This window comes from Primulina eburnea, chromosome 4, assembly GCF_022965805.1.
Source record: "Primulina eburnea isolate SZY01 chromosome 4, ASM2296580v1, whole genome shotgun sequence".
Taxonomy (NCBI): Eukaryota; Viridiplantae; Streptophyta; class Magnoliopsida; order Lamiales; family Gesneriaceae; genus Primulina; species Primulina eburnea.
Window position 1 is genome coordinate 4,819,574 of NC_133104.1, and position 13,005 is coordinate 4,832,578.

The 13,005-nt window shown below is 39.6% G+C and overlaps 2 protein-coding genes across 14 annotated transcripts in view; one reads left to right on the forward strand and one right to left on the reverse strand.

Moving 5' to 3' along the window:
• Positions 1-2,466, forward strand: LOC140830730 (histidine-containing phosphotransfer protein 1-like). 2 transcript variants are annotated; one of them, XM_073194188.1, is made up of 7 exons: positions 1-209; positions 355-445; positions 582-712; positions 1,172-1,240; positions 1,594-1,665; positions 1,767-1,839; positions 2,155-2,466. In XM_073194188.1, exons 2-7 carry the CDS (start codon positions 386-388, stop codon positions 2,212-2,214), a joined length of 465 nt encoding a protein of 154 aa, XP_073050289.1. In that variant the 5' UTR covers positions 1-209; positions 355-385; the 3' UTR covers positions 2,215-2,466. The 2 variants fall into 2 exon arrangements, with proteins under 2 accessions (XP_073050289.1, XP_073050288.1); XM_073194187.1 differs by having other exon boundaries at positions 24-445.
• LOC140830729 (nucleoside hydrolase 3-like) overlaps positions 2,197-13,005 on the reverse strand; it is a 26,819-nt gene continuing 16,010 nt past the window's right edge. For 5 of the 12 annotated variants that reach the window (XM_073194173.1, XM_073194175.1, XM_073194176.1 and 2 more), the window contains 10 exons: positions 7,080-7,190; positions 6,661-6,996; positions 6,339-6,515; positions 5,981-6,265; positions 5,771-5,893; positions 5,475-5,672; positions 5,026-5,279; positions 4,221-4,425; positions 3,763-4,071; positions 2,197-3,368 (listed from right to left, as the gene is read on the reverse strand). In XM_073194173.1, coding sequence (XP_073050274.1) covers positions 3,078-3,368; positions 3,763-4,071; positions 4,221-4,425; positions 5,026-5,279; positions 5,475-5,672; positions 5,771-5,893; positions 5,981-6,265; positions 6,339-6,515; positions 6,661-6,996; positions 7,080-7,190 — 2,289 coding nt within the window. In that variant the 3' untranslated portion in view covers positions 2,197-3,077. Of the gene's footprint in view, positions 3,369-3,762; positions 4,072-4,220; positions 4,426-5,025; positions 5,280-5,474; positions 5,673-5,770; positions 5,894-5,980; positions 6,266-6,338; positions 6,516-6,660; positions 6,997-7,079; positions 7,191-13,005 lie in introns of those variants that run through there. The other 7 variants (XM_073194180.1, XM_073194181.1, XM_073194182.1 and 4 more) reach the window with 6 other exon arrangements.

Here is a 13,005-nt window from a genome sequence, read left to right on the forward strand (position 1 = left end):
CAATAAAGAGAGAAGTGGGGATGGCAAAAGATGGTGGTAGGCTAGGGGAGACGTATCTGCAGATTGGATAGCCTCAACAAATGATGCAATAAAATGCCAAAAATATGGTAGGGCCGTCGATAACAAAACATCGCAAATCCCAAATAAATAGAAAGGCAGAGAAAAAGTAGTGTAGACTGCAGATTTACACTGCAGATCACCAGAAACAGGTAAAAAAGTTTCCATCTTTATCAGTGCAGCAGTCTGTGTTCAAAGAATTAACTCCAACAGATCCCTTTCAAGATTTTATTATATCCCTCAAGATCTGGGATTGTCAACTTTTAACCGTTCGGCTTTCGTTATTGGTTTGTAAAGACAAACGAGCTCTTGTTTGGGAGGCGGAAACATGGAGGTGGATCAGTTGCAGAGGAGTTTTCTGGAATATATTGCTGCTTTGTTTCGTGAGGTAACTAACTAACGTGGGAGAAATGGGAAAAAATATGGATTGGTTTTCTGACGTTTTCTTGCTGGTTTTTTCTTCTATTGGTCTGATGCTGTTCTTTGTTTTGTTTTGATGTGGGTATTTTGGTGGTTGTTTGAAGGGATTCTTGGATGGGCAGTTTAGTCAGTTGCAGCTGCTTCAAGATGAGAGTAATCCTGATTTTGTTGTTGAAGTGGTTTCTCTTTTCTTTGAGGATTCTGAAAGACTTCTCAATGATCTTACCAAAGCTTTGTGAGGATTCTTCTTCTATGTGTTCGTATGTATCATATTTGTGTGTAGTAGTAATACTATGCATTTCTGGCAAAGCCATGGAGCGAACAGAGCAGTATCCCCATTGACTTGAGCTCTTTGCACCTATATTATTTACCCCGCTCATTAGTTTCATGTGACAATTGTAGAGCGGAAGTATAAATTTGAGAGATTATTTCACCTCATACGTTAATCTCTTGGTTTTCGGCCCTTTAAACTCTCCATTTAGGTGTATATGGCTTATGATAGTTGCTTCCAACCACTCAAAATCTGGAAATACATGCAAATTTCGCGCTTATCGTTGTTTTTTTATGTCTAGAAATTTTACTTAAGATTCGGGTATTGCAAACATGTTATGTTTCATGGTTCCATGATTCCATCTGTGTGCGAGTGAGCTCTTTTGAGTGCAAGAGATAGAGTAACGGGGAGATTATTTTACAGAGATCAGCAGAATGTGGACTTCATAAAGATTGATGCTCACGTTCACCAGCTGAAAGGCAGTAGCTCAAGGTATTCGTAACAAGAAACAAAATATTTTAGAAGGTTTTTTAGATGAAGTATTTTGTTTACTTTTGTTGTTTGGAATTATAGTACTTACAATTTCACCATTTTAAAATAGCAGATGAAAAATTACTGACAGTTAGCTAAGTTTCAGCCTCTCTTCACTCACACCATATCACTGGATTAAAGAGGCTTCACAAGCTCCCTATATATCACTTTTCAACACAATTTTTTTCGAATTCATAAACTTTCATGAATATATTCTCGAATACCCATTATAGAAACATATTCATATGCGAAGTTTTCAGATTTAACTCATGATTTTCTTCTAGTGCTAATAGTTTGTACTGTTGGTATAATAGCATTGGGGCACAGCGAGTCAAGAATGCCTGCATTACTTTTCGAAACTGCTGTGATGAACGAAACATTGAAGGGTAAGAATTTTTTATTTTTATTTTTTCCCCTTCCAAGATCCCCATATGAAGCTAAATAGACACCGACCTCGGCTAGTTTGAAAATGTGAATATTTTGTTAGGTGTCTGAGATGCTTGCAAGAAGTTAAGCAGGAGTACTTGCTTGCCAAAACCAAGCTTGAAGCTTTATTTCGGGTATGTCCTTGATCTCTTTAACTTATCGAGCAAGTGTTCGGGGACAGCACCAGAAATCTTGATCACACACTTTGCTGTCATTTTGACACATCATTTGTGTTTTTTTTAGTTGATCAAATCTTGTTATGCTATTATACTAAAGGGATACGTCATAAACACGCCAAGGGTAAGGACGATACCAGAAATCTTGATCAGGGATCGAGGAATATTTTCATATGTGCATTGATAATCTGAAAGAACAAATGCTGAGAAATTGAAATTTCTTTACATATGAATTGTAAAATTCGTAACTTACTTACATTTTTCTAATTTCAGTTGGAGCAACAGATTGTTGCCGCTGGTGGAGCAATTCCGATGTTGGGTGAATTCTCTTAAAATGAGTGTTATTTCCTCTGCTGAGTTTTCGAAGCTTATGGGGGGTTCTGCTTGTATGTCAAAAGTCATTCTTGTTAGCTTCTTGTTCTGATTATCTTTGTACCATTAAGTTTCTCTAGCTTCTGGTCCTAAGATCAAATGTATTATGTGACTTCTACGTTTGAGTTCCCTGTCGTTTACGAACAAGAAAGCAACGTAAACATGTTTCATATTTCAACTTTATGTGCGTAAATGAATGTCAGGTGCATACTATGTAAGTTCAAAAGTCACAAAGTATCATTTACCCATTGTGTGAAACATGAAGCAGTTACCGGTTAGAACTGAAGTTTTGTGATGACATATTATAAGTGTAATATAACCATTGGAGATGGCATGTTGTAATGTGATTATTAACCAAGTTTTAAGAAATGTGCACGGAATAATGAGTTCGAGCTATAGCTCAGAAAATAATACTACAGTTTAATACAAGCTGAAAGCAAGTTATAGTATGTGAGTTTTCGTATTAGCTTCTTCAAACTACATCAGTTGGACCACCTAGAGATGAATTTGAGTTCCATTCGGACACTCCTCAACAGGGTCGTACAAGTTCACTTTTCTTAATGCACTGTGCTTTTGAACTATGGGAATATACGAGTACCTTGCTTAATGCAGGAGTATATATAAAAATATATATAGATTAAATTCTCTGTATGTTTATATTAATCACTATCAACAATTCTTTGTGAGTCCATCTGTGTCCCTTGCAGGATTTCTAAACAGAAACACTCAAAAGAATCGTGATTTTTTATATTTTTATATATATAAAAAAAATATGTATCCCAAATTTTTTATCTATTGAAAGTTCGCATATGTGCCACTTCCATTTAATTTTGTGCTCTATTCCATTGTCTTCTCTGCTCTTCAAAGCTTCCAACTACAGCAGATTGCTTTTCCTCCCCAAGTTGGTTTGCAAAAACATTGTAATAAGCTAAAGAATCCACATTTTTTAATATCCTCACTGAATTCCCATTATTTTTACCAATAGTTATCTGTCCGTCTTCTGACTCGACACCAGTCGCCAGTACTTGAACTTTCTTTACTCCAAATGTTGCATTTAAAACTGAATGATCACCTGCTAAGATTACTGCCCCGAGAATTTCTCCTGAGAAAGTATCCTGCACAAGGGGAAAAATTAAAAGATAATAAGTTTAACGTATGATTAAATTCTTGACAACGGACACAAAATTAGTTTCGGCGACTTCACTGATTATGGGTCTGCCCTGTGGACTATCCTTGAGATTTTTCAAACTAAGGATCACCCCAGCTAGCTATCCATTTAAGTTTTCTATACCATATATTCTTGGTTACTATGGTGCACACAAAGTTGAGGTGCGACTAAATATCAAGGGGTTCATCCCTGTTGGATGCATTTTTAAATGTTAAAGACCATACGCTCTTGGCTACCTTTAAATTGTTTTATGACATGTTCTTCACTAGCAGAAAGCGGATCCTAGATTTTAATCAAGGGATGAATAGTTGGATCCACCAAAGTTAGAATTTTTTCAATACCACATGTTGGTAACGATGATGAGTTCTTTGCAGCCTATGCAATTTTGAGATCAGACGTCTGGCAAACAAAGCCTCAGGGGTCTTCTTCGTAAGCCGAAGACTCTCTAAAATCTTGGCGAATCGGCTGACTCTACGTTGAACTCGAAGCGGGATGAGTGTGATGTTGTGTCCATGATCAAATACTGTTTTTGCAGCTAAAGGATCAAGAAACATGTTGAGTTCCGCATTTTTGTTTGAAGGAATGTTGATCACATTTCCTCTGATACTGCTCTTTTCGTCATTTATGTGTCCTCCCACTACGAATATCTCCTACAAAACATCAATAAATTTTCTGAAATCCTTAACTGTGTAAAACTGCAAAATAAGATTGGATAAAAATTTAAATCTGCAAATACTCTTAACATGAAAAATGATCGACTATGCCTATAGTAACGAAATACTAAGCATACTGTGGTTACCTCAATAAAAGAGGTTGAAGTCTTGTCTGAAAGAATAATGTTAGCAATATTTGTCAAAGGCCCGTTTGTCAGAATGGTAACTTTAGATTGAGATTTCAGTGATTTGACTACGGATTGCCATATTTCAAGAGCTAGTGGCTGTCTAAGTTCAGGATGATCTGTGTCTCGAGGAGCTCCGAATTTCACAGAATTTTCTACTGTGTATCTGAATGAAAAATATCAAAGATTCACTTGTAAGTTGTAAAAGTATTTTCCAAATAATCATCAAATTATATGATAATTTAACATATGTTTTGGAAAGGATGTTACACTGGCAAAAGAAGAAATGAGGGTTAAGTGTGTGTGTGTGAAAATAGATAGGTATCATGGAACTTACATGTAAGGTAAGGCCCGGGACTCGACCGAATAAGGTGTAAAGAGGTTAGTGTGCTAAAATCTAAATAAGTGAAATTAATTTCATCCCATATCATTCGATATGTAATTTACAAATGAAAGAAAACAAATATCTATTAATTCAAGAGAGAAATATGAATAACTATTATCTTGATTTTCACATCGAATTCAGCATCCTTATATTTAAAGAATGACTTTAGTCTTTAAAGCACACTCAGATCCATGCTTCAAGGTCAAGATACATGCTTCATGGAAGTTTGCGCATACCTCTAAGGACTTCATAGTGAGATCTTAAATGTAAATTTACTAGCTTTTATCTTTCCAATGCACTAGGCCTCAATGTGAGCTAACTAATATTGTTAGAACTTAGAAGCGAAGAAAATAGACAACTCTAAAAGGATTAACTAAAAACCTTCGAGGACTTCGAGGTAAATCACGAGCCAAGCCATACAATGTGTCGGAATCAAGGAAGCCACCACTGCCGTGTGGAATGGCTCTATTGTAGTTGCAACCTCCAACGGCCGAGAAGATATGATCTGATTGATTCAGTGGGAACACGTCGCCCAATCCAATAGGAACATCATCTCGGCCCATCATGTGTAGCAAATCATAGATAACATCTATGGTTGCTGCGTTTGCCCATCCAGTCGGTGTCACTAATATTGCCTGGATTTCACCAGAACAAATGCACACTTTGTAACACATTATTTTACTACATACAGGTTTTCCTATTTTATGTGTACTTTTATAATAAAATTCCCTCCAATTATCCATCGAAATTCCAAGAGCAAGTGTGGCCTATTACTAGAAGGACTCGTGGAATAATTTGTGGAAGTGGGAAAGAAGAAAGCTATACTTTACCTTAAGATTTATAACTTCTATAGGCATCTTGAGGAGATAAAAGAGAGCCAAGAAATCTCCTGCACTCATATCCATGTCAAAGATAACGTTCTTCCCAAGCTGTTTCCCCTTCAAATCTGGTTTGTATAAAACTTCTTTATAGTCAAGAAACTGTGTCGTAAAATTGAACCGCCCGCTTTGTTGAGGCCTGTTTACAATCTACAATCAAGATCATCTTTCATTAAACGTAATCAAATATAATATAAAATGAACATGATGAATTTAAAGTGTTATAAAATGCATAGATCAAACTTTACATCAAGAAAACTTTTGAAAAACTCTCTGTTCAAAGGACTGGTTCTATCGCTGTTTGGCTTGGCTCGTATGGCAACGAGAACACGAGCCCCTTCTCCACCTGTCACTTCTGCTGTATAGCCATCCTGGTAACTTCTTGGAGATGTGTTAGAGATACATAAATCGCAGGGAAACATTAATTTATAGAACTTTGTGAAAATTTGAGATCTTACCTTGCATCTGCCTTTTCCATTCTTGACAATGCAGAATGGATCGCGAAGTCCAGTCTGGACATGTCCACTATGAACACCGTTTCTCTTTAAGCCGAACCTTGGTTTTTTATTGCCATCGAATAATGGATTTGAGCCATCGGATATTCCATATGGCTCGTTCGAAGTGATCACGGTAATGTTCATATACTCCATGACAGCAAACTCATTTTCTCCATTATGGTTCTTATGATTGAGCATTATGGAAGTGGCGACACCGGATAGAAATGAATCCCACATGAAGTAACTCTGCAGAAAGTGAAGTGTCATTATTTTAAATCTTTTGTTGATATGATGGCTGAGTCTTATTTCAATTATATACATTATAAAACTGGTTGTCCAACCAAGTATCACGAGCCATTTTCAATGACTTGGATATGTATTGTGCCTCATAAGTAAGTTGATTCTTCTCAAGTTCTTCGAAAAAATGAAGTGAGATTGGGATCGTGTTTGTGGCATCTAAAGGAACAAGAGTAACTGGAATGCCAGAATGAATCACCTGTCATGCAATGATTGAGAAAAGATCATATAAAATTATGTAATGAAGAAAATTAGCAAGCAAGAATTCAAGAAAAGTATTCATATTTTCTTGAAAATACAGTGCTAAAACAATGGATAAAAAATGTGATCTGATCCAAAAAAACCTGATAAGCAGCAAAGGGATCTCCAAACATGTTAAACTCTGCATAAGGGTTCGAATTGTAATCCGAAAAAATATTTCCTTTATCACCACACTGCCGAGGCTGACATGACGATTCAGCGGTCTTAGGACAGCAACCGGTTGGATTTTTTGACCTCACACCACCACCCATTATGTAAATATGCTCAATATTTTTCTTCAAATGTGGATTACTCATCAGAAAAATACCCAAATTGGTATTAGCTCCGATCACAAACACTGTTATAGGACCAGCAGAAATCTTTTCAATCATCACCTGCTGAGCTGTTGGCTGGCGCAGAGGCAAATATCTCCTACTGCCCTGGTTCAGATTTAAGATTATCTCACACACAACATTCCAACTTTCGAATATATTAATCGATGTTGATAAGTAAAGGAGTATACCTGCGGAAGAAAGCTTTTCCTGAGGCCAAAATTTGTATCAATATCTAATTTTCCTCCAGAACCTACTGGTATAGCTTGTCTATATCTGCAATATCCAGCAGTACCATTTCCCTGATGAAATGACCCGATAATACTTATGTCAAGATGTAATGACCCGAATATTTGTTTCGAATGAAGTATTAATTAAGAGATAATTAATGAGTTGTTAATTAAGTATTATTAAAGAATTGATAATTCGAGATTAAGCTGTTGGTATCCACTGAATTTTAAATGGATAACCCGATCTACTTCAGATTACATTATCTCGAGAAATCCAACTAGACCACGTGGCAGATAAGATTGGTTCGGATTTTCTGAAATAGTGCGGATGCAGCCTATAAATGGAAGCCGATTCTTTTGTTTCCTTCACCGCATTCTTCAGAGAGAGTTCAAGTTGTACCATAGTTTCTATTCAGTTTCTAGGGCACTTTGGTGTCGGGAAGTTTCGGAGCTAGTATCGACTCGAGGAGGGGTCGGTGAACTGAGATCGAGACATCATCAACGGGCTGACGACGGACGCAGGTATAATCCTAAATCCTTAGGTAGTGATTTAAAGATCATTAGGGAGAACTTGTAGCATGTTTGTTCTGGTTTGGTAGTGATTTCATTATGTTGGTATTGTCTAGGTTCAGAGCTTTCTGTCAAATTGTTTTAGTGAGCTACGTGATGTACTGACTAAGATATCCAAGCGTAGTATACACACTTATATGCTGCATATTTATCTGTTGCAAGATACATGTTTTACTGCTTTGGCATATTATGCATGACATATCATGTTGAGCCTGATATCTTTTGAGAAATACCTTGTTTGTTGGGGCCGCTCAGCCCTATTCTGTATTGTGGACGATCGGGCATCGAGAGCTACGGTGTCCGACAGGACCCGCGGGCTCTGATGACCTGGACATTGCAGGTCCACGTCTTGATGATGAGTGTGGGAGCCAAAACATGCCTAGGCTCAGATCAGAGACTACACACTCAGGCGCCTCTAGACTGAGCATGAGATTCTTGACTTGATCTTTGATATCCGAGCATATTGCATTTCGCATGCATCATATCAGTTTGTATACTCGTACATTCTCGTATTGGGCGATTGTCGCTCACGTCCTTGTTTTCATCTTGGGCACCCCATTCCACGGGGCAGGTCTTAGTTTGGACGGTTCGGACGACCAGGACAGTGGCTAGAGCAGTTGGGTTTTCGGTGGTGATCCAGTTGAGGTTTTCTGTGGTTTATCGTTTTCTCGTTAAGAATCATGTATTTGTTATGGTTGTATTAATGTTTAAGACTGCTGTTATTGTTTTGTTTTCATTTGGGTTGTAAGATGATTAAGTATTTGGTTTCCGCTGTTTAATTGTTGTTATTAAGTTTAATGTTACATGTTTATTAGTCTGTTTAGTAGAGGCTCGGGTAAGGGCGCTACATTTGGTGGTATCAGAGCATGCAAAGATTTTTGGGACGTTAAAAATTCTGTTTTGAGGATTGAGAGGTTGATTTTGGTTTCCTTTCAGATGTCAGGAGATGGAAGCAGTCACGGTAGTGTGGGACATGGCCGTTATGGCGACGATGAGGTTGGCCGAGAACATCGTCGTAGAGATCGTGACGGAAGACGTCACCGAGATCATGATGAAAGGAGACGTAGGAACCGTGTCAACATTATGGATGTCATGAAGATTGGACCTCCTCCGTTGACCGGAGATGAGGATGCTGATGTTGCTGAAGCTTGGGTCGATATCATGGAGCAGTGTTTTCGAGTGTTGCACTATGACGAGAATGAGAATATGGAGGTAGCCGATTTCATGATCCAAGGAAAAGCTCGGAAATGGTGGAAACTTGTTTTCTAGTTCAGCAGCATGGGCGGATTCGTTGGGAACATTTCCGTCAGGCCTTCATCAATCATCACTTTCCTCCAGCTCTTCGTCAGGCGAAGGAGATGGAACTGTTGACCATTAAGCAAGAAGATTCGAACATTGAGGATTATCAGAAGCGTTTTACGGATCTGTTGCCGTATGTTCCTCACATCAGTGAGAATTCTGCAGCAAAATATTCTTACTTTTTGAATGGTTTGAACCAGGAGATTTTTTATCTGGTTTCTGTCTGTGATGATCCTACTTCGTACGAAGGATTAATGAATCGTTGTCGTCAAGCCGAGATCAGTATTGCTAGGAGGAAGGCTATGCAAGCTAGCAAAAGTTCTAGTTCGCTGGGACCAAGGGGTTAGTCTTTGAAGAAGTCTGTATCTTCTTTTTCTTCCGGTTCTGGAGGGGTGCATAGCTTTGGCAGGAAAAAGATGCAATGTGGCCACTGCGGAGGCAATCACCAGACGGAGAATTGTCGAAGAGCAACAGGTGCATGTTTCAATTGTGGTGGTTTTGGTCACATGAAGAGGGATTGCCCTAATTTGGAGAATCAGAGTGGAGGCGGAGGTTCTATGACAGGGTCTTATAGTGGAAAACAGTCTGAGGCCATTGTGCAACAGAAAGGTTTTCCTGCTCAAGGTTCTCGTCGTGGAGGAATATCGCAAGGATCTCAGCAACGCCCACGAGTTCAGGGGCAAGTGTTTGCCCTAAACCAAGAACAAGCTGAGGAGCAAAACGAGAGAGTCATTGCAGGTAATTTTCTTTTATGTGGTATTCCTGCATATGTATTGATTGACACTGGGGCATCGCATTCATTCATAGCATCAACGTTTGTTAAGAAGCATAAACTACCCTACGTGTCATTAGATGTTTTGTTGTCGGTGTCTACACCGATGGGACAAGAGGTTTTAGCTAAGCGACTTGTAGTAGACTGTTTGCTAGAGTTTGAGGGAAATTACTTGTCTGCCAATTTGTTGATTTTGGCTATGGAAGATTTCGATTGTATTATGGGAATCGACCTATTGACTAAGTATAGAGCGACGGTAGATTGTTATCAACGTCTCGTTCAGTTTCGTCCAGAAGGAGACGAGAATTGGTTCTTATTTGGTGAGAGAGCTCGACCTCCAATGCCAGTAGTGTCTGTTGTAAAGGCACAACGGGCTTTAGCAAAAGGAGGAGAAGGATACCTCATTTATGGTGTTGATGTAGCGAAAGATGTAATCAACGTGAAGAACATTCCAGTTGTTGATGAATTTCCTGATGTTTTCCCGATGAAATTCCTGGATTTCCTCCCGAGAGGGAAGTGGAAGCGGAGATAGAGTTGGTACCAGGAACCGCACATATCTCCAGAGCGCCTTATAGATTGGCACCAACAAAGATGAAAGAATTGAAACAACAATTACAAGATCTTCTTGACAAAGGGTACATTAGACCCAGTGTGTCTCCTTGGGGATCACCAATGTTGTTCGTTAAAAAGAATGATGGGTCTATGCGGCTTTGCATAGATTATCGACAATTGAACCGAGTAACAGTCAAGAATAAATGTCCGTTACCACGGATTGATGATTTGTTTGATCAATTGCAAGGGACTTCAGTGTACTTGAAGATCGATTTACGATCTGGATATCATCAACTTCAAGTTCATCAACGTGATATCCCTAAGACTGCATTTCGAACAAGGTATGGGCATTACGAGTTTCTAGTGATGCCGTTTGGTTTGACGAATGCTCCAGCAGTATTTATGGATTTGATGAACCGAGTATTCCAGGAGTATCTTGACAAGTTTGTCATTGTCTTTATTGATGACATACTGATATACTCTCGTAATCTTAAAGAGCAGGCGCAACATTTAAGGATTGTGTTGCTAACCTTAAGAAATCACCAACTGTACGCTAAGTTGAACAAGTGCGAGTTTTGGCTCGACAGAGTTGTCTTCTTGGGACATGTTATATCCAAAGATGGGATATCAGTGGATCCTAGCAAGATCGAAGCAGTGTTGAGTTGGGCACAACCGGAATCAGCTCAAGAGATAAGAAGTTTTCTAGGTTTGGCAGGTTATTACGGAGATTCATCTCAGGATTTTCTCAGATTGCCAAACCATTGACTCATCTGACCTGTAAGAATGTGCAGTTCGAATGGACTCATGATTGTGAAAATAGTTTCAATGAACTGCGTCAACGTTTGACAACTGCACCAGTTTTAGCTCTGCCATCTGGATCAGGAGGGTACATTGTATACTGTAGTGACCCGTTCCAGAATCACCTACTAGTCAAGAACTAAGCATGCAACTAACTTAATTAATTATAATCAGAGATAACAGCGGAAATATGGCCAACAACAATAGTTATACAACCCAATCGAAATCGAAGTCTAGACTAACTCAAAATGAAATATCCAGTACAACCATATCGAATCAAATGGAAAACACTGAAAACTAAACCAACCAGCTACTCAACGTCCTCCTCCTGCTCCTCCTGAGCCATCCAACCTGAGGCCTGCCCCGAGGGAATGGGGTGTCCAAGAATAAATAAAACCGAGGACGTGAGCGATAAGAACGCCCAGTACAAAAATATGAGTATACAGACCTATATGAAATGCACATGCTATGATATGATACCAGGGTAGTCAAGAAACAGGAATCACAAAGGATCTCAAAATGCTCAGTCTAGAGGCGCCAAGTGGATAGTGCCGCGCGGTCCAACCTCTGGGTCACTGCATCCACTACAAGACAGACGTGGACCTAAAATGTCCCGGACCACCGAAGCCCTCCCGACCCGTCGGCCACTGTGTACTCTCGGTGTCCATGCGTCCACAAGACAGGGCTGAGCGGCCCCAAGATATAGCTTATCTCGAAAGAGATACAGCTCAACAGTAAAGGCTATCTCGAAGGAGATACGGCTCAACATGATATGCAATATGCATCATAACTCGTGACATAATAGCATGCATCATATGACATATAACAATGCAGCAAATACTCATGCAACACATATAAGAATGTATACTCAACCAGGATATCTCGGATAGTACTTTCGTACCTCTATCACAGCAAGCCTAGCCTTACGCAACACCGCTAATCAGGTTTAGCACAAGCCTACGCATCAAAAGCATACTCAATCAATACTACCATGCTCGACTAGCAAAACCAGTACTCCCTAGTACTACCAAAGGTTTAGGTTTTACCTTCGTCCGTCGACAGCCCTTTGATGTCGATTGCCTTGAAACTCAGGCGCCGCTACGCTACTACTCCTGGCAGCTCTTGGCTATCGCTCGACCAACAACTAACCCTAGAAACCTTCCAAACTCTCCAAAATGAGAGAAAACTCAAGAAATTGGCAAGTCAAAATGAGGAAATCCGAGCACTATTTATAGGCCATGTTCGGATCCTCCGAACAACACTTCGGAACGTCCGAACGCTACGTGTCCATTGGCTCTTGACAGCTCATGATCGGATCCTCCGATCATACACTTCGGACCGTCCGAACATGCATGGAAAATGACGTGTCGATCAACACTTGACACCTATGATCGGATTCACCGAACTACACTTCGGATCGTCCGAACTCTTCGGTGCTTCCGAACCCTCTTCGGTCCGTCCGATCATGACCATAGCCAAAATTACACCTTAAACCTTCTTAATCACCATTACTCCGTTAATTACCCAATTTGGAATTCGGGCTACTACATTCTCCCCCCCTCAAAAGATTTCGTCCTCGAAATCAGGCTTAGAGAATGAACAAAACGAAATAACAACATCATTAATACATCTCAATTGTTGTTGAATACAACTGATACTATGATTACAACTGAAAACACAAACTTATACAAAGCACAACTCAAAAGAGCTCTGGATGCTCCGAACGCATACGACTCTCTAACTCCCAAGTGGCTTCTTCAGTGCCTCGACGCTGCCACTGCACTAAGACAAGAGGAATGATCTTATTCCGCAACACCTTATCTTTGCGATCTAGAATCTGAACTGGTCGCTCCACGTAAGACAAATCCGTATCAAGTTGAACTTCAGATGGATGTA